The 21,982-nt window shown below is 42.0% G+C and overlaps 1 protein-coding gene across 5 annotated transcripts in view; it reads right to left on the bottom strand.

The window, feature by feature from the left end:
- Positions 1 to 280: 280 nt before the first annotated feature.
- Uspl1 (ubiquitin specific peptidase like 1) overlaps positions 281 to 21,982 on the bottom strand; it is a 33,160-nt gene continuing 11,458 nt past the window's right edge. For 3 of the 5 annotated variants that reach the window (XM_031338796.1, XM_031338795.1, XM_031338797.1), the window contains 6 exons: positions 20,382 to 20,982; positions 15,921 to 16,034; positions 13,323 to 13,452; positions 11,424 to 11,549; positions 5,946 to 6,103; positions 281 to 2,343 (listed from right to left, as the gene is read on the bottom strand). In XM_031338796.1, coding sequence (XP_031194656.1) covers positions 449 to 2,343; positions 5,946 to 6,103; positions 11,424 to 11,549; positions 13,323 to 13,452; positions 15,921 to 16,034; positions 20,382 to 20,982 — 3,024 coding nt within the window. In that variant the 3' untranslated portion in view covers positions 281 to 448. The remainder of the gene's footprint in view (positions 2,344 to 5,945; positions 6,104 to 11,423; positions 11,550 to 13,322; positions 13,453 to 15,920; positions 16,035 to 20,381; positions 20,983 to 21,982) is intronic. The other 2 variants (XM_031338798.1, XM_031338799.1) reach the window with 1 other exon arrangement.

The following is a 21,982-nucleotide window of genomic DNA, read 5'->3' as shown; positions in this document are numbered from 1 at the left end:
TTCTAGGTTAGTTCGGGCTACAATGAGTTCAAGGTCAGCCTGGGCTCCAGGAGTCTACACTGCAACTGGAGCTCATCTGGCTCATCTGGCTGGTCAGCAAGCTCCTGGCACTCCAGATGTGCACTACCATGTCTGTCTGCTTACACTGATTCTGGGAACTGAGCTCAGGTGGTCATGATTGCTGAGCATCCTTTAGCACCTGAACCATCTCCCCAGATCCCACACACCAATGGCAGAACCCTTCCACACTTCCATAATCACAAAATGAAACCAAAAGAACTGGGCTTGAGGACTTTAATTTGCAGTAGATCCCACGTCTCACAGGCAAACTCCAGCAGCTCACAGCTTCCCCATGGCTAGAACACAGGCTGTGCGTTTCAGACAATACTACCCTTGAGGCCCAGCCTCCTAGCAGTGGTCAGTATTAAATTAAAACCCCAGCATGCACTCAGCAATTCTCAAACAGAGAGTCATCAAAATGAGGTATGTCTAATGTGTCATTTGTTAAAGAATTCAATGCTGAGGTGGAAAGAAAATCATCAAAAATATCAGTCTTCATGGGACTCCCCAAATTTAAGGTTCTTATACAGGCACTATCTATGACTGAATGCATTTCAACTTCACACTGGTTTTTCTCGGGGCTGCAGTAATTATGGTCCTGTTTCAGACACATGTTCTGGGACACAGCACTGAATTCACTAGATGCTTGTGCTGGGGTGCTGTCCCCCATTTCCAAGTACCTCAACTCAAGCTCCCCACTTTCTGAGGGCTCTGACAGGGTTGTAGGCGACAGCAACTCCGCTAAAATCTCCTCATGACTCTGGCTGTTCCACGAGGTGCCATCAGGAGCAGAAGTGTACCCAGACTTTTTGTCTTCAAGGTCAATTTGATTCTGTAGCTCTTTTAACAGATCTTCTATGGACTCACAGTCATCTGGAGACCCACAATGGGACGCAGGTTCTGAATGGTCACTTACAGGTGTTCCACAATGAGACGCAGGCTCTGAATGGTCACTTATAGGTGTTCCATGGTGTGGGGAAGACATGAGGGCAGCTAGTTTCTTCTTTTTTGCCTTTAATTTTTTAAGAAGTTTGAGCCGAAGCTTATGAACCTGATCTTCAGCTGTATCTCCACAGCTTGCTGGAGAGATGACACTTTTATTGCTGGGGGGTCTGTGGCTGAGGGGAGCTGGACATGAGCCTTCCTGCTCCTTCAACAGGGCTGAGGTGTTCCCAGCAGCATGCGGCAGAGCAGCTGTGCTACCGGACGTTGGAGAGCTGCTCCCTGGAGATGGCTCCTCCACATGCTTAGCTTTCCTGGACATCCTTTTAGACCTGCGGTTTATACTTTTCGTTTTAAAGCCATCAAAATTATTGGCTCCTTTAACAGAGGGCTGCAGGTCAGTTACTGCTCTACTCTGAGCCGAAACACAGGGTGGCATAAATGCACCACCCCTGCTCAACAGCCCCTTCACCCAACTCCCCACGAAGGCTTTCCTCTGATCATCTTTCCGAGGCTGGTTCTGTGCTGACCTGGCTGCTACTGTTTTAGAAGACGTGGTTTCTCTTTTTCTCAAATTAGATGCCTGAGATTTACCAGGTTGTTCAGGGTTTAACTTCTCGGTTTTCAGTGGCAGCAACTGTATCTGAGAGTCCTTCTCAGTTGCCATGGACTTCAATTCCTGAACAAGAACAGGAACAGGGGCATCAGTCACAGGTTTTGGAACCACAGTGTCCCCTGTCTGAGACAGTACTGCCTGCAGGTCTGTGCTCACAGCTTGGGATGGGAAACTTGAATCCACACACGGGACAACTAGCTTTCCTTCACACGGGTTAGATAATAAGGAGGACCCCAGAGAGTACTGTGGCTGAAAAGCAAGTGCACTGACAAGTTCTGCACTTCCTGCCATGGGTTTTTCTTCCAATAGGCAATCTTTGGAGTCAATGTGAGAAACAGAGGCAGTTTCCTGGATGGTCTCTTCAAATGCTGAGGGTAAAATGCTGTTGATCAAGCCTTTTGTTCTTGAAAGTACACTATCTCCATGAGCTATAGCTTGTATTTCTGGAAGAGTCTGAGGAGCGCCTGCTATAGGTGTGGGATGGGTAACTGAGGGTTCTGAGGTGGTGGTCCCAGTCAGAGAACACAGTGCTGGACAAGTCGGCTGCCCCTCACCTGACACAAGCTGCACATTTGGCTTCATGCATGGAAGGCAAGCAGCTTCTTCAACTGGCACCTGGGATTTTCTTTCCCAAATAACGATATGTGTCTCTGATGCCGGCACTTCACAGGTCACATGCCTTTTAGCACAGGGACCCTTTAGGTCATCACACTCCAACCAACTCCCTGGGAAACAAGAAACACAGCTACAGGTTAGACCTTCCTGACACCATTCTTCCTTCCCAGCTGCTGTGTCACTCAGCACCACAAAGGAAGCACTGACTGGTAAGTCTGTCCACAGTCACATGCTAAGACTTTCCTTCTGATCCCAAAAGTTTCAAGCTCTAAGATGTAGGCAGATCTGCTGACTAGTTTATAGTCTTTATTAAATACACACTGAATCACAACAAATCTGTTTAACTTCAATTCAGAAGAGGAGGATTCAACGTGTATGGCGAAGGAGGAGTCTGAGAACTGAAAGGCTACAGATCAGACACTGCAGCACAGTGGAAGCAGTCTCAGGGGCCATCATCGGCAGCATGGTCAACTGGCAGTCCTTTCCCTTTTCACAGTTTCAAGGACGTGTTAAGTGTGTAGCGTAAGGGTCATAGGAAGTGAACTATAGCACAGAGTAGTAGGAGGAAGGAAGTAGATTAAACCATATTCCTTAAAGAAGGGGACACCTCAGAAAGATACCTTAAACAGAAGAAGGAAAAAGGGGACACCTTAGAAAGGTAGCTTAAGTAGGAGGAGAAGGAGGGGGGAGGAGGAGAATAAAGGGACACCTTAGAAAGATAGCTTTAAGAAAAAAGGAAATAATGAATTATGGAAGAGGGTGAAAAAATTGGAATCCTGTGTATTGCTGGTGGATACATAAAATGGCTCAGAAATAATCTACTCATCCGAGAGCAGATGATCCCACTCTGAGAAGCAACGACAGCAGCTGTAAGAGTCTGCCCATCAGAGTCCCAACAGATCAATGGGGATCATTACTCAGTGTCAGAAAGGAAAGAAGCTTGGTACACTGTAACATGGATAAACCTTGAAACTGTACTAAATGAAATAAGCCAAACACAAAAAGGCAAAGCCCTGTTTCACCTGCATGAGGGGCTGAGAGACACAAGGTAGGACAGTGGCTCCAACAGCCAGGGAGGGGGCCTGATGTCTACGGAGCACAGTTTGAGTGATGAGAGAGCTCTGGATACAGATGCTGGTGATGGATTTATAGGACTGTAAATGTAGTGAATGGCAATAAACTATAAGCTTAAAATGTTGAAATGGAGAAATTATACTCTATTTTGTTACATGGCCTGATGCTGGAAGATAGCGGGGATTAGAGGAAGGTGAAGTCTTATATTTACTTACATTTTATTTATGCCACATGAGAATTCGAGAAAAGCTAATAACTACAAGTCTGGATAAGTAATAGCTTCTCAATAATTAACATGGGAATTGTGGCAAAGCAGACAGACAGCTCTATCTATTGAGTCAGATGTGCTGAACTGAGGAAGCATGGTGCCAAGTATTATCATGCCCACTGCACAATCATCTTCTGGCCCCATTTTAGATACCACGGTTGCAGCAAGCAGTGGAGATACTCTCTCACAGTATTACAGAGACACCTTCAAAATGGCACCCATATTAGTTGTCCCCAAGAGGCTCTGCCAGAGCCTGACCAATATAGATGTAGACGCACACAACCTACTTAGAACTAAGTGTGGAGACCCTAATGGAGGAGTTAGGGCAAGGACTGAAGGAGCTGAAGGGGATTACAACTCCCTCGGAAGAACAGTAATAACCAACCAGACCCCTCAAAGCTCCCAGGGACTAAGCCACAAACCACAGAGTACACAGGAGGGGACCCATGGCTCCAGCTAGATATGTAGGATGACCTTGTCGGGCATCAATGGGAGAAGAGGCCCTTCGTCCTGTGGAGGCTCGATGACCCTGTGTAGGGGAATGCTAGGGCGCTGAGGCGGGAGTGGGTGGGTGAGTACCCTCATAGAGGCATAGGGTGAGGGGAGAGGATAGGGGGTTTGTGGAGGGAAAACTGGGAAGGGGATAACATTTGAAGTGTAAATAAATAAAATAACCAATAAAAAATATGAAAAAAAAACCCCACTTTCCCTTAAAATGGAAAGGTCCCATTAGAGATAATTCTGAGAATTGGGAGGTTAGGAAAAGAGAAAGTCCTTTCTGCGGCTGGGCTTCGGATCACTTTAGATGCTATGTACCTCTTAGTCAATTTCTAAGGTATCACATTAGTGACTAAGGACAAATAGAGGTCTAAGGTCCAACAGATTTTTTTTTAATCCCTTAAAAGCAAAAAATTAAAACAAGATTAAAATAATACTAGTGAAATGGACCATGACCAGCAAGGGATAGAAAGAGAGGTGAGTGTTGAGGTCGTGGGTAGGGATAAACACAGTCAAAGCACATTGTATACAGGCAAAAATGTCACAAAGAAAATCAGTTCTGCATAATGACTGTAGTGCAGGCACACATGCATGCATGTACAAAGAGATAGACATTTACTGGAACAGCCAAAGTCTCTACTACCATCAAATGTGAGCAATAATGGGGACAATAGCAATTGTTTGTCAGTCACAAAACTAAAATTCTGCCATTTGGTCTGGCAACGAAACTCCTTAGTATTTATAATAAATGGGCTGCAAAGTTTATATGTAAATCAGAGCATTGTTCTTGAACAGGGAAACAATCAAGATGGTTTTTCTTTGTTTTGTGTGTGTGTTTAGGAGAGTACAGACCAGAAGACTACCTTAGGTTTCATTCCTTAGCACTGTCCACCTTTATTTTGAAGAAAGGCTCTCTCATTTGCCAAATATGATAGGCTGGAAGGCCAGAAAGCTGCAGGGTTCTCTGGGATTACAACTGTGCACCATGTCCAACTTTCTGTATGTAGGCTTTGGAAATAAATTAGGTACTCCTGTGGCACAGCAAACAATAAGCCATTTCCCCAGCCCCAAGACATCTTCGTAGGTGGTGAATATACATAAACATCAGCATTCAGAGACAATGGAATGTCACTTGGAAAACACAGTGTTAAGCTTTGAAAAGATGTGTAAGAATACTAAGTTCACATTCCTAAGCAAAACCAGTGTATGTGAAAAGTCTGCTGTGTGTATGATTCAAGCTAAAGAGACTGCAGGATTTAAGATGGAACCGGGGAAGGGCAGAGGGTGGAGGACAGTAGTGTTTTTTAGAGTAGTGACACTACTTTGTATGGTGCTGCAATGGCGGATAAATGTTGGCTCCTTCATACACCTATCAATGGATACAGATTGTATAGCTCATGTGAATTATGAGCTATGGCCTTTGGGTAACAGTATACGATTGTAGGTTTGCTGAATTAACAAACCCTCCACTCTTGCATAGAAGGTATATAATAAGGAATTTGTTTATAACATAAACAAATTCAGTGTATGATCCTGATGCCATGGGTACAAGAGCTCTGTTGATAGATGAGTTAGAAAAAACCAGGTGGGGAAGCATAGTGAGAAATTGTGCTACAAAAACAAATGATGTTAAGAAATACAACAAACAAAGGAGTAAATACACGAACCCTACAGACACACAGCACAGAGTCAGGAAGGATACCTGAAACACCACATGTTTAAGAGGAAGAAGAGGGGGTAGAGGAATTAAAGGCAAAAGTAAGAATACAGAAGGAAAGAAAGTCCAGATGAAGTCTGTCTTTAAACCAAAGCAAAATCCACAAGGCTATTTCTCATGCTCAGTATCACAAAAGAAAACGTTTAGACACTTACCATCAGCATCTAAAATCCATGTTATAAAATGGTTATTTGCTTGGTACTGTATTACCGACGTGACTTGATAAAGACTACCTTCAAAATGGAAGGCATAGTGCTGCAAATCCCTCCTTGGTAAGCCTTCCACGAAGTGCAGCATGAGTATGGGCGACGCTCTGTGGAAAAGAGGCAGAAGTCAAACCAATTTCATGCCACAGCTCTGTTAAGGGACACGGCACCTCCAGCTGTGTGCCATAATTAGAAAGGGAAAAGTGACTCTAAGGAGCATGGGACACTAAAGCCTTTGAGACAGATGGCCAGCAGCTGGGAGCCACTGTGCAATAGGACTGACAAAGACCCCTAAACAAAACTTGCTCTGCCACAGAACTATGTTGCAGAGCTCTGAAGACAGAAGCCCAGTCCTTGAGGATCTCCTCTGGTGTGAAGTGTCCACAGCAATCACTTCTGTTAAGTGGGAAAAGTAAGAGCAAACCTTATGCCCAAGATACTCAGACACTAAACTCATCTCAAGAAATTAGGGGACCCATTAAATTAAAATTTGTACTTAAGAAAAAGTTAACAAATAAAATCTACTAGTGGATTTATTATAAACTATGAGATGCTCATAATTTCAAAAACACATTTCACTATTAGAATAACATTTCAAACTAGAAGCAAACCTACAGATAGGCCTCAAATAACTAAGCTCTTGGGGTTTAAGAAATAGTGGTTATATCTTCTCCTAATATTTAAACAGATGTCAAAACTTACTTAGCTTATCAAAATTTATTCAGTTGAAAATGAACTCGAATCAATGTCCAGACAGTAAGATTATTCAGACTGACAGGAGTGATCTGTAAATTACACCCTGTCAATTTCTTATTAAACAGTAATTAACTACTAAAAGTTCTGTAAACTGTTTATATCACCACATTCTTTGTCCTGGTTTTAAAAATCTGACTTAATTTACCAATTCCAAGATGTTACTCTTGATAAAATGTGCCAGTAAAGTATACACACTTCCAACTGCTAGCATACAACATATCTGTCTTTCAGTGATCCACAGTAAAACATAGGTTCTCACAGCTGGACAGGCAGGCCTCAGGCTGTGACCTTTCCATTACTAATAAGCTATTTGAATACTAAAGTCTTGTATTTAGCTTTCTGGGCCTCACACATTTGGCATCTACTTACCTAAAATTTCATAAGTCAATACTAGAAATCTCAGTTCCTTACCTTCGTGTGAGTGCACATGAAAAGTTTAGGAACTACATATGAGCAAGAATAAATTGCACAACACATGTAAGAGCACCTGTCAGACCTCACTCTTTATATATTCTAAGACTTTTAAAGCAGTCCTTGGTAAATGAGTCAAAGTAAAGAGCCAAGATGAACTCCACCTGCCGTCTGAGCTGCAGTGATGCTCACAGTCTGGCTGAATGCAAACAGATGCCTCACAAGCTGTTTTGAAATCACGACAAGACAGAAATGTCATTACCCATAAAGAGGGGGAAAGGAGAATGACCAGACTCCACAAATTCTAAAGTAGCTGTTTATGCATGGCAGAGGTTGACTGATACACCTCAGCTCTCCAGGGCCTAATGGAAAGGGACATGCTGGCCAATCTAGAAGTTTACCACGAGGTTTCCTTCTGCTCATTTCAGCTAAGCAGGTGAACACTCAGAACATTCTCCAATTCCCGGGCCTCATAGGTGCTGAGCAGGCCACGCACTGGGCTTCACCCCTTACCCATTCTACTCCCCGTAACTAGGGAAGTTCTAAAAGACAAACTCCAACTCCCTGTGCTTCACACATCCAGCCTCATGATAGCCTCCTCTGCTGGCATATTTCAACAAGCAGAGTTTGTTTTATAAATATACATGTTACAAACAGTGGCATAGTGTGTGTCCTCCACTCCGTGCTGCTCCTGGGTTGCTGGACTCCTACCCGGCTCAGTATTTTTCTTCCCTAAACCTCAGTGTGTCCCATTTTTAGCCTCTCAAGAACTGAGCTCTGTTTTGTGTCCAGGCTTCTTCCTAAGCCTGACTCCAAGGCAGGAGTGTCAGGTAGAGAGAAGGCTCAGACTTGAGGAGAGCTGATTTAGGCTTTGCCTCAGCCATGGGACACAGAATGGACCAATGGACTTGCAACTAGAGTCAACAAAAGATATGGAGCTAAGCCGGGCAGTGGTGGCACACGCCTTTAATCCTAGCACTTGGGAGGCTAGGTAGGCAGATTTCTGATTTCTTGGACAGCCTGGTCTACAGAGTAAGTTCCAGGACAGCCAGGGCTACTCAGAGAAACCCTGTCTTCTTGAAAAAAAAAAAAAAGGAGCTAAAACTCATGGGCGTCAGGCTAACTCACATTGCGCTGTTTTTCTCTTGGAAGGATGCACCTTAGGAAAAGCACTGAGAATATTCCTACAGCCACCTACAGACAGCAGAACTGTCAATCCCTACCAACCAGGGGCAGCCACACCTTATACTAAGAGCTGGATCACGAACTTGATTTTCATCAACACTTCTCTAATAATTCAAATCTTAGACAATGTAAATTTAACAATTGCAAATTTGTGCAACAGTAATAATCAGTTTCAGAGAAAAAAGTCTATAAACATTTGTAAGTCTTAGTCTTCATGTGTCATTTCCAATCTTTCTGACAATAAGAAATAAAAACCGCAGGTCACATCAGCTGCAAGCCAAATGATTAGAACAGTATCATGAGCTATGATAAAAAAAACGCATTTTTAGAAAGCCCAACTGTCCCATAAAGGGATACAACTGTTCTCTGGAGATAATTCAAGGAGCTTTTAAACATCTTCTACCAAGAAATAAAGACTTCAATTGAGAAATAGAATCTGGGCCACATGAGGCTATGCTTCTAGTCCCAGAATTCTGGAGGCCAAGATGGGTGGATCTTGAGGCTGAGGCCAACCTAAGCTACATACACAATTTCAGGCCAGCCTAAGCTACAAAACAAAACCCTGTTTCGCCAGCCAGGACTACATAGAGATCCCATAACCTGTTTCAAACAAAACCAAATCACCAGAAACAAAAACAAAGCAAACAACCACCACCACCACCACCACCACTCACTGTTAGTACCTAACACCATGGTACTCACTCATTATCTCAGCCCTTAGAGTTTGAAGCCAAGGGACTCTAAGATCCAAGACTAGCCTAGACTACTTAATGAGACTATCTTGAAATACAACAAAAACAATCAGGAAAGCAAAACAAACAAGCAGAACAGTAAAAGCTGCTAAAATTGAAGTTAAAATATAATAACCTTTTCAAATGCCAACCTGGACCATGTATGACCTCCTGAGATTGTGGCAAGTACTGTAGGCTCATTTCAATAACTCAAAGCTGACTTTAGGCAGTTAGTGCCCAGATCATCACCTTCAGAGTAGAATTCCTAAACAACTTCCTTAAAAGAGACGTGGTAGAGTGGGATGCAATAGACATGACTTACCACTAGATTTTCCCAGTGGGTATGCATTACACACGTGGGTGATCTGAGACAAGGCCCTGGGGGAACTCAGAACATTGTGAGATCTTAGAATGATATATATGTTTGAGTTACTCACAGCCTCAAGATGAATTTATTTGTTTAGCGTCTCATGATAAATCTATCATCCATCTATCTATCTAACGATGCTGGCTGGTCTGGAACTCACTATGTAGACCAATGAACTAGTCTTAAGTCATAAGTTCTGCCCACCTCTGCTTCCTAGATTCTGGGATAAAGGCATGTTCCACCACATCCAACTGATAAATTCTTTTTACATTATTTCTAAAATCTATACTAAAATTGTTTCTAAGTTCTACTAAATAGCAACAAGTCAAACTGTATTAATTTCAGAGTAAAAACTGTAAGAGTCTTATACAAATACCTTGTCATTTAAATTAAGTATAATTTTACATAAATTTGGTTTACTTTTGATGAAAATAGGAAATGTCCAAATTATAAAACTGGCTTATTAAAATAACAAGTCCCACTGAAATTTAAGACACCTTTTAAATTAAAATCTGTTGTATCTAATGGAAACACTTGCTGATCAGAACATGAATCTTTAATGTAAGCAAAAGTAACAAAAGTTTACGTTGCAATGCTGTCAATTAACAGATCAAACAGCATAATAAAATCTAGCGGATCTTCAACCCCCAACCTTGAGAGAAAGCAGACAGAGTCATCAGCTGTGTTTATAAACACCAAGATGCTCAGGCAACCACACAGGTGTGTGCAGGACAACTGCCAGCCTTGCAGCTGCCTTTCCCTGCCTCAGTGTTGAGGAAGAGAAGCCCCGACACTCAGACCCTGGGCCCAGGTGGCCAAGCACACTAGACTTGTGTGTAAGGCAGCGCCTCACTCATATACTGAGAGTCAGGAAGCAGAGAAGGACAAAACAAGCTAACAGCTGACAAGGACAAGAGAGAAGCTTTACCCAGCATTGCAGAATAGAGGAAAGAGTGACCTGAGTGCCACACAGCAGGCTCTGTGGAGAGCTCACCTGTCCACAGCCTCTAGGAATCAGGATTTACACGCAACAGACGCTGTGGAGTGTGGGGATGAGGCCAGGGCCAGGCAATGAGATCCTGTCTGGAGAACACGCCCAAGTAGCAGGCCCAGAGAAGAGCTATACAAAGGAAACTGGAGGGAAGGATGGAGGTCAGCAGCAAGCTTTCTAGTTCCAAGAGGCCAGTGTGCGGTGGATCCACAGACCTGAAGCATTTGTTAAAACCACTCAGCAAACTAACAAAGCAAGTGGAAAGCAAAACCTTCTATTACTGTGCACACTATCTGACCAGAGGGAAATGACAAGGGCAGATCAACACTGTGTTCTCATTTACACTCACAGTGCATGGACATGAAAGCACCTGAGCAGACAGAGCCAGTTACATACTCAGCAGCACCAGTCCTACAGCATACAGACAGTTGAACCAGCAATTGCCAAGCAGACAGAGGGATGGCAACTCTGAGCCTACCCTAGGCCAGCAGCAGGGAGCTTGTAAGACGAAGTAGCAGCAAGCTGGTATCAGAAGATAGACATTAAGACACAAAGGTGGGGCTTTGAGAGATGGCTCAGCAGTTAAGAGAACTTACTGTTCTTGCTGAGGACCTGGGTTTGGTTCTCAGCACCCACATGGTAGCTCACACCTGTCTGTAACTCTGGTTCCAGGCTTCCAACACCCTCACACACATACATGCAAGTAAAACACAAATGCACATAAAATGAAAATAACATCCAACGGAGGGAACAGGTTGAGAGAAACACTACAAGAGACAAACCAAGCATCCTACTGCAGCCCTACTGTGGTACAGTTAGCCCACCCTCAGAGTTTTTACAGTGGTAAGCAATTGGCGGTCCTAAGTATGTAATCACTCAAACTTCTGAAGGTAAGTTGTACTCATTATCTCCCTTTCCAAGACATGAGAAACTGTATATGCATCTTCACCATCTCCTAAAAATGTTTTAAGTAAATTTAAACTCACCTTTCCAGCACCATTTTTCTTATTTGTGATTTACTGTTGCAACTGTTACATGGACCAAAATGGGCAGCATTGAGTGGATGCCACTCGGGAACAACATTTGTAAAGGTGACCAGACTCTTCACACACCTAAAAAACAGGCACAATTTGAATCCATCGGCTAAATTCACTTGAGTTAATTTAACACATCCAACTATATATTCATGCTTGTCTCCCAGTCCCATATTAGTAGAGTGATGCCTTCCCCAGCCAAGGTGGGGACTGGAAAATCTCCATACCAACTGAGAAGCACAAAAGGGTGACCACGAGAGCTTCCCACCATTAATGCTCCAGAGAATAACTTCTGGGGCCCTGCAATGCACACTAGATATTCAGGGCCACTCCTGATCTCTACTTAGCACATTGTAGACTCAGTCCCCAGCTGCCTTAGCCAGTGTACCGACAGCTGCCCAGTGAGGTGCCATCAGAGATCCTGGGTAAACCATTGCTACTCTCAGGCTGTCAGACTTAAAGCTCAGTGTTGTAATGCAAAGTGGCTAAGCATCACTGACAACAAGGAAAATGCTATTTTCAAACAGATACAAACGTAAGCTTTTCATCTGCTGGGGAAAAAAAAAAATCACTTCGAAAACACTTCTGCTTTTTCACAGGCTGTTCAAGTAAGGAATTCATCTTAGTCTGAACACCTGACAGCAACAGTTAAAAAACGATCTTCAACCTTCAACCAAATATACTAAATCTTAGTTGCATCAACTCTAATAAAGATATTTTAATTAAAGCAAGTATCATATTATACTCCCTTGCCAACCAACTCTCAGGTGTCAAGTGCTCCGGCCTTTGTACAACAAAGAGTGGCAGACAAACTGGATCTGAATCAGGACCACCAGCCTCCATAGGCCAGGCTTTTTTACGCTCTCCAAAAAATAACTAATGAACCTAATAAAAGTTCTTATACTGGCACAAAACCCAGAGGCACTAAAATGAAAGGACTAGTTGAACAGCATCTGTCAGAGGAGAAAGAAGCCTGTGGTTGTGACCCCAATGTACACTGATTAAAGGCCATCCCATCTTAGCTTTGACTCTGAAATTACTTTTATTTTTAGAATGAAAGATTAAAGAAAGTTTAAAGATGTTTCAGGTTTTAAAGAAAGAAAGACAAGATGCAAACCAAAGTGGCTGCCGGCTTTCCCTGGGGTGTTTTCTGAGCTTTGTGTGAACACTGCTAGAGCCCACTTACCTTCTTATGCATAAAGACGCAGAGCAGTGGAAAGATCAGAGTGCTGAGTCACTGGCTTCACAAGTGAGTTCATAACTACTTTCCTAAGCAGCTAGTCATCTAAATTGCCACAACAGAAATCACTCCCAGTGGCTAGGTGACTCCTGGCACACACAACACACTCAATGAAAAGCTGTCAAACCACTAGCCTGTGAATTCTAGAAAAGCTATAATTAAGCTGATTCTAATCATCAGCCCTGTTTATATTATTAAAAACACACGTAGTGATTAGGGAGTTTAGCACAGGGAGCCACAGAGGCAAGAAACAACGCTAGAGGTCTCCTGATTTTCCTATTGACTATGAGCAGAAAGCCTGACCCCTTGTACAAATCAATGGAAATCTGGAAGTGGAATTTTAAAATGTATGTTGGGGTCCAAGAAATGGTGATACATGATGCTTCTACTTCTACCATTCTGGATCCTGAGGCAGAAAACCTAAAGTCTTGACCAACCTGGGCTACACAGCAAGCTCTACCTGAGTTATATTGCAACCTTATCTCCAAGGGGGTGGAAGGCAAGCAAGGGTGGAAGTGTTGAGACACAGTACACTGTATGTGCAAAATTTGTTATTTAAAGTACACTGTTGAAAGCCATTATAGCACAAAGAATCCATTAACAAAACTGACCTGTTTTGGTACTGATGTCCACAATGAGAACATTCAAAATTCCAAGAAAAAGAATATGTAAAGAGGTTTTCAACATGGGGTTCAAGCTTTAACAGTACAGGAAGTGCAAACACAGGACTTTCCATGTCACCTGCAAAAGAGAAAAGAGAAAAGGAATGGTTTGCAGTCAGAACCGAAAGTACAAAAGGAAACCCATATGGTCCACAGTCTCCTTCCTCATGTTTCCTATGTATGAACACAGCCCGGCAGTCGGTCAGTCCAGGTGGACCTGGAGGAAGGTTGATTGCATGTGCAAACATGCCAGCATAAACTCAGTTCTATTGCTAGTCTCTTATTTCTGAAATGTTCTGAAAACATAAGGCAAGAATGCCGTAAGTGAGACCCGTACTGTCCTCAGGACTGTTAAATTACAACAAAAACCATGGAAATGGATTGCTACAAATACAAATGAAATGTTAGTGAAAATATTAGAGAATCACGTCAGAATTGGTCATAAGCATTAAAACACTACTTATATTTTTACCCACCAATTCTACAGTGGAACAGGTTTAATATAAAAGAGTAAAGGAACAATTCTGAACCTCCCCACTCATCTCAACTGTTAGCCCAATCCTTGAATAATTAAACTGCTGCCTCTTTAAAACTAGAGATGGTAGACATTTGCTGTCCTTAAAACAAAGATGGAGCCATGAATGGCACCTTTCAAGAAGGCAGTTTAATAGGCGAGCCCCTCTTGATAGCCCCACCCCATCTGGTTCCTTTCCTTCTCATCCTCAAGGGAGCTTACAAGGCTCAGAAGACAGAGTGTGTCCCACTTTCTCCCTAGATCTTATTCTCAGAGTGCTGTCCTTCCCTATTCTGGAAGTGTATATAGTAGCCTAGAACATGGCCAGCAACTGTTGTGATGGCAGAACCAGAAAAGAGATAGCAGGTTTTATTACCCAAGCTGCAAACACAAAGGCTATTTTAATAGTTCTTTGGGATTATAGTCTCATATGTATATTTGTATTTGGGGAGGTGGGGAAACAGGGTCTCACTAAGTAGCCCTGGCTATCCTGGAACTCACTATGGAGACCAGGCTAGCCTTGAAATCACAGAGATCCACCTGCCTCTTCTTCTCAAATTCTAGGATTAAAGATATGGACTACCACATCTAGCCACTGCTATTTTTATATACAAATGTAAGTCAGAACAATGTCTTTCTTACAAAGAAAGACAGAAATCAGCCTCCAAAAATGACAACTGCATGACTTGTGGACATTTGTGATTAAGTCACCAGATTTTTTATTCCAACTCTGCTGTAACTAAATAGTAACTAAGAAGGCGGACAATTTATAATTCACAGTAACAGCATAAAATCTTCAGAACATATGTATATAATTTTTATTTTGAGGCAAGGTCTCGCTGTATTGTCATAACTATCCTGAACTTACTCTGCAGACCAGGCTGGCCTGGAACTTGCAGAGATCCACCTGCATCTGCCTCTCAAGTGCTGACATTAAAGGCATGTGACACTATCCCTGGCTTCTAATACATACATACACACACACATACACACACACAAACACACTTTTAAGTCCAGCTACTTCAAGGGCCCAGGCAAAGGATTCTTGAGTTCAAAGAAAAGCCTGGGCAATCAGTAGAACCTTACCTCATAAATCAAGTCAAGGTACAAAACACCAGTTTTCCTTTTCATAACGCTATAAACCTTAGAGAGACCTGGACGGAGACTTTGGTTCTTGCCTCACTCTGCTCCCATAAGCCAGATATCAATTCAGCGGAGAGAACAAATCCACCCCGTGCTCCTTTATAAGGGACAAAGAGACCCTGGATGGTAGAATGAAGATATCCTGAAGAGGCACATGCACCCTCCCTTCCTGCAATCAGAACGCAGAAACCATGGTTTCCAGGGAATTGGAATCCCTCAGAAATCTTGTGCTAGGGAAGGGAAAGGCTGAAGCTCTGGTGCCCGACAGACAGAAACTGGTGTCCCAGGAAGAGATTTCACATCATATGACAACTTGCTAGCCCACCCTGAAGGCAAACTCAAGCCCAAACAAGGATGGATCAGAGGGAGGTGGTTCTGCTCTCTAATAAAATCTAAAACTCATGACAGGACCCTGAGGGTGGATTTGGCTTTAGGGTCACTGGACCACCACCTTATTTATTTCTCTTCTGAACGTGGACCATATTGAACAAATGTCTCTTCTTGGCTTCTCACTATTTCCTATCTAAATGGCTTACTGAGCACCAGTGGCTGAGGCCAGCCTGTCAGGGATCCCAGGACCAGGCTTGGGCCCTAACAATTCTGGTAACATGCACAAGATGTCCCTAACATACCCCTGGCCAAAACTGCACCACAATTTAGTCTTGTGTTGTTCAGTAGATTTGGTTTCAAAGTTCAAAATGTTCACTTGGCTTTGAGAACTCAAACACCAGCACAGACACTTACACAGAACAGGTGTGGCTAACAGTGACTTAACCAGAGGTAGATTCCTAATAAAACTACCCAGAGTCCAGCCACCCCAAAGATCAGATCCCAGGTATTAAAACACTGCATCTCCTTCTGCAGTACAGTCAAGCTGCACAACTACTTACCTAATGTGCATCTAAGCTTAGGTTGAAGTTTAGCAAAAATTTCATCTCTAACTTTATTCAAACAGGTATCTATTTCTGTAAATATTTCTGACGTCAATTTTTTACAATCTTCACCTTAAAGAAAAAGAAAAGAACATCATCATTTCTCATCAATACATCTTTTCAGAAAAATACTGAGATAGGACTAAGAATGAAAGTTTATCAGTACACTGCAGAGACAAAAAGCAAATCACACTTATTCTGCCGCTCCTGTGATATGCCACACATTCTGTTGACACCTGTCACTGGTGAAGTACCACTTGCCCTTATTACCTGGATGAAATCTCAGTTCAAGAATAAAAACAACAGATGTAATAATATGTACATGTTAGAATAATGAGTGTTTTGACATTCCAGTTTGACTTTGCAAACAATCCTATGGCTTCATCACACTTTGCTTCAAGTGTTTTAACCAAAGAAAATATTTAAACATGAACATTAGCCAAGACTTGTGTTATTTGTTCCTGGAAAGTATAGGGGGAATAAAGGAAAGAAAGAAGGAAGGAAAATATACCATATAGAATAATGAAGCCCACAAACAGTTAACAAGATTAGAAAAGCTGAGTATTCTGTAGATAGCTAATATAAACTAAAAGTAAAAAATCAGAATTCCAACATCAAATTTTGCTCTTCTCAGATCAATGAGCTATTACCCTGTCTGCTCAAGGGTCTTAATATTAAAAAGAAGACTGGTGCATGAAAAAACCCTCAGTCTCAAACTCAAACTGAAACAAACAATCTAACAAAGTCAGAAATATTCATACCAAAGAGGGTTAAGGAATTTGAAATATACTCTTTCATGTAATAAAAAGAGCAGCATATTTTTTTTAATTCTTAAAGATTTATCCATATGTGTGTTCTTCATTGCATATATATCCATCACATGTGTTCAGGTTACTGGAGAACAGAGAGGGAAGGTGTTAGAACCCTGGGAATTACGGGAATGACAGGCAGAGGAAGGCCACCATGTGAGTGTTGAAAACTGACTCCTGTAGAAGCAGCCAGTGCTCCATGCTGCTGTGCAGCTCTCCAGCCCAAGCAGCTATTTTAATAATTTTTTTGAAAAAAGCCACTCAGCAAAAACCTTAATATGCACATTCAATACCCTCCCTAGGATACTAATCTGCAAGGTATTCAAAAGCTATGTGGCTACGGCCATGATACGAACCCATAATGGCAAACACAACAGGGAAGCAATGCAGGGTAGCTACACAAATGGCCTCCCAGTCCCCCATTACACCGTTAGTACGTTAACAAAGAAATACCTATGATGCTCAGCAAAGAAAGCTTCCAACAATTCGAAGTCAAAACAAAACCAAACAAACCTAAGGGCAAGCAAAATCAGGTAAAAACACACAGTAGCGACTTTGGAAAAATTTCAAAAAAGGTGAAGCCTTGACAGATGCAAGACTTCACGAGCTGTAATCTAACTGTGGGTGCAGGGAAGGACCAAGTGATCACACAAAACTGAAAAGGAACATGGACACACAATGCTGGTTGCAGACAAAAGTGGCAAAGGTGTCTGAAAACAAAGAGAACATGGATGTGACCTGATGCCACACACAATTATCAATTTCAGTACCAGGGCCAGCAAGCAGGCTGAGCAGGTGAAGCCTTACAGGCTGAGCCCTGGGCTCAGTTCCTCACAAGAGGAAAGGGGAAACCAACTCCTGTAAGGTGCTCTCCAGCTTCCACATGTAAGCATGCATGTACACACAAACAGCCTCCACACACATGCATGCATGCACACACAAATGTCATTTTAAAAATGTATAAAAAGGATTTCAATGCTAGACAGTAAACTATGACTTCTCAAAAACATAGTCAGTGAAGGGCTTTCTAAATGAAGAAAAGGAAACATGTTCTTAAAAAGCCATGAATACTATTGGATTCCCAGGGAAAGATACATAATTTCTTCTAAATCAAGACATCCTTTAAGTAAAAAAGGGTCAGCACAATGGCTCAGAGGGTAAAGGCACTTGCAATCAAACTTATGACCTGAGTTTAGCCCTAGGATCCCACATGGCGGAAAGAACAGACCACTGCATGAAAACAGACAGCTCTAAATTGTCCTTTGACCTACACACACACACACACACACACACACACACACACACACACACAAATTAAATAAATGTAATAAAATATTCTTAAAGTAAAAATACCAACTACAAACAGAGAAAAGCCAGCAGTATGTATCAGACATAAAAGACTAAGAAGGACATAAGAAAATGCACCCAAATAAGAACATGATAGTCAATAGAACAAACAGTTATTTCACAGACAGGGGAAAAAAATGAAAAAAAAAATGTACACAGAGACAGCAGATCAATCTCTTCCAATTCTGAGAGATGCAAGGCAAGTCTGAAGACCTTTATGCACAGCAAGACTTTGAATGTGAAAACATCCCAGAGACTACATGGATTGGAAAGTATCTTCTACATTGCTGGAATAATACTGACACTACCCACTCTCTTACAAATGAGTAAACACACAACTGGCTCCATACCAGCAGGTTCCAACATCCCATCCCCAACCAACCACAGACTGAAATACAAGAGAGAGAAAAACAGCACCTGTACTAAACAAGCAAACCTCCTTATCAGTATTACCTACATACCATAATCAGGCTTTGCATAATATTTACATTGCATTAGGAATAAGTATTCTAGAGATGATTTAAAATTCATGGGATGGGCTAAGGGTAGAGCTCTGGCTTAGCATATGCAAAATCCTGGGACTGATCTCAATCTCAGAGTAGAATAAAGGTGTGTGTGATTTTAACATGAGCAACAGGCCTAAGTAGATCAACCCTCAGCTCATTAAAATATAAAGTATATGGGACAATGTGCACTGATATTATACAAGCATTATGCTGTTCCTCTCAGAGGACCCTGGTATCTTCAGGATGTTCTAGTGCTAAGCTTCCATAGACACTGAGAGAAGACTGTACTGATGTGTTCCTACTACCCATTCATTCATTCACATGTGCTTAGGGGGTGGGCTGGATGTGGAGTCCATGCTTTCACCAAAGGGAACTTTCTTCTGCTTCTACTGTATGGGTTCTGGGGAACTGATATCAGATATCAAGCTTGATGGCAAGCACTTTTACCCACTAAGCCATCTCACTGGCCTGAGAATGTTTTAATTCTTCTCAGGTTGGAAGTTAAGATTCCTGGGTATCTGACTTTGGAGGAATTAAAATAGGGTGCAATGGTACATGCCTATAGTTGCAGCATGCCAGAGGCTAAGGCAAGAGGAATGCAATTTCTAGGCAGGCTTGAGCAACACAGAAAGACAATGTCTCAAAATCAAAGCAAAACAAACAGACCTTTTGTATAAATATGTGTGTATGTATACATTTAGATACACAGATACCAAAATCCAAGGCTGTCCAAGTCATCTGCATATCCCTAGTCATCAAGGGCAGGGTGTTGAGGATGACAGGTGACTCTTATTTACTACTTCTGTGGAGGTTTGGTCTGTTCTATATATTGTTGCTAAATACTAGCCCCTGTTGCCTTAGGGACAAGAGATCTTCACATACTGATGCTATGTGACTTTGCACCTTAATTTAAAACTATTGGTTGAATACCAACAGTTGATGCCAACAGTCTACAGATGGGCAGAGGAGAGGTAGATGGAGCTTTTAGTTCATAGGTGTGGGTCTAGGGAGGACAACAAGGGAGAGAAAGAAGAAGGGGGAGAAAGAAGACACCATGGGGCAGGTGAGTCATGAAAACGTGGTCATGAGGGCTGGTCATTTGGAGTTAAGAGCAGCTCAGATGGAACATGATGAGTTATAACTCAGGGTTTTTGAAGGAGAAACAGATTCTAATAGAATAGAGGGTAGATACCTGCCCAGCTCTAACGCTTTAAAGGCTTATTATAAATAAAAAATTGTAGCCGGGCGGTGGTGCACACCTTTAATCCCAGCACTTGGGAGGCAGAGGCAGGCGGATTTCTGAGTTTGAGGCCAGCCTGGTCTACAGAGTGAGTTCCAGGACAGCCAAGGCTACACAGAGAAACCCTGTCTCGAAAAAACAAAAAATAAAAAACAAAAAGAACAAACAAATAAACAAAAATTGTGTCTTTTATCTGGGAACTGAACTCAAGCGTGGTGGAAACCTGACTGAGATTAAATATTTATTACAACAACTTCTAGTTGTTTCACATTTACAAACTTCAGATCTAACTTTGATGGATTATAAAATCTATCTATAGGTGGTGACTATCACAGGATGATGACTATGATCACCCTCAAGAGCTAAAAATAAACCACTGCCCCTTTATTCTTTACTGGCAGCTTTGTGGACAGTTACAGTCATGAGCTGTAACTGGCACTATCTCTAGGTTCCCCACCTAGGTCACCACACAGAACAATGACTACCCATGGCTTTAAGAAGAATAAGTAGCACAGACCTGTGACGCCATGCAGGTGATGGGTGTGCAGAAGCTTATCTGCTTGATGGTATGTTTCAAACAGCCTCCCAAATACACACTCCTCTATGGAGCACACCTCCAGCACAGTGTTCCTCAACACCTCCAAGTGCACCAGGGCCGAAAGGATACAGTCCAACCAGCAGAGTGCCTGAGTGTTTTTCCACTGGACACACAGAGTCTGACAAAGTGATAAACATCTGCTCTTAGATGGCATTTCCAACTCAGATGTGAGACTAACTGTAGCAGTATCTTCTGTAGTAGCCACGACCATGTTATCAGCTTCCAAAGTCTCATTCTGCTCCACAGAAGCAGCTGTCCTGACTGGATTCTGGTGACCACTGTTATCTGGGAAGCTTGCTGAGAAGTCACCACATACTTCTCCATTATATTTACCATTCACAATTGGTTCACCATCGGTGACAATGTGACTTCTAGTCTTTTTAGAATGTACTGGAAGAGGTGAATTCTTACAGTTGGTTTCCAATCTTTTTCTTTTTTGAGGCTTATTTGGAGTGTGACAATCTTCCAAATCAGGAGAAATTAAATTAGTAAGTGATTCAGAGCCCAAAGGATAAATGCACTAGAAAGAAAAAATAGAATTGTTACAAAAAAATAAACAAATAAAGCAAAAGCCAAAATAAAAAACCCGATAATTCAAGTCAGTTCAAGTTTTACCTTAGATTCTCCTGTCAAGAAAAATTTTAGCATTCATTTGACATAAGAGTATCTCTATAAACCTAAATTGAAAGCAGAGGAAACTAACAAGTGTGTCCATCTCCAAAGAATAGTTTCCCTAGTTAAGTTATATCATCAAATCACGTAAGCCCAGCATAGTGGCACAGGCTTTTAATGTCAATACCTTGCAAGTTGAGTCATATGGGTCTCTGAGCATAAGGCCAGCCTAATCTAGATAGCCATAGACATTTGTCTAGTTCCAAGTCAGCTATAGCTACACAAAAAAAGCCCTGTCTCAAAAAAAGTGACAGGGGCTTTAAGTTAAGAGTAGACTAAGTTAAAGGAAAACACTAGCTTTGTTTTAGTAGAAAAAAACATAGTTGGGCAGTAGTGATGCACACCTTTAACCCCAGCACTCAGGAGGCAGAGGCAGGCAGATCTCTGAGTTTGAGGCCAGCCTGGTCTACAGAGTGAGTTGCAGGACAGCTAAGGCTACACAGAGAAAACTTTTCTTTTCTTTTCTTTTTTTGGTTTTTTGAGACAGGGTGCTGGAATTAAAGGAGTGCACCACTACCGCCTGGCTAAGAAACCTTTTCTTGAAAAACAAAGCAAACAAAAAATAAATAAAGCAATAAACAAACAAGCAAATAGAAACTTTCAACTATATGAAAAAACACTACAAATGCTATTTGGGAGAGAGATGCAACTTATAGCATTAAAAACGGAGAAAGCATTTTTAAATAAAAATATTGCCAGGTCCTTTCTATTTAACCTATATGTCCTAAGATCTATTTTTATTATCCTTACTTATATGTATGTATCTTTGAGTGAATGTGGTGTATATAGATACCCAGAGGCCAGAAGAGGGTGTCAGATCCCTAGGAGGTGAAAGTCACAGGCAGGCA

This window comes from Mastomys coucha, unplaced genomic scaffold (assembly GCF_008632895.1).
Source record: "Mastomys coucha isolate ucsf_1 unplaced genomic scaffold, UCSF_Mcou_1 pScaffold22, whole genome shotgun sequence".
Taxonomy (NCBI): Eukaryota; Metazoa; Chordata; class Mammalia; order Rodentia; family Muridae; genus Mastomys; species Mastomys coucha.
Note: the sequence above shows the minus strand (reverse complement) of the source record. Positions and strands in the feature narration are given on the sequence as shown.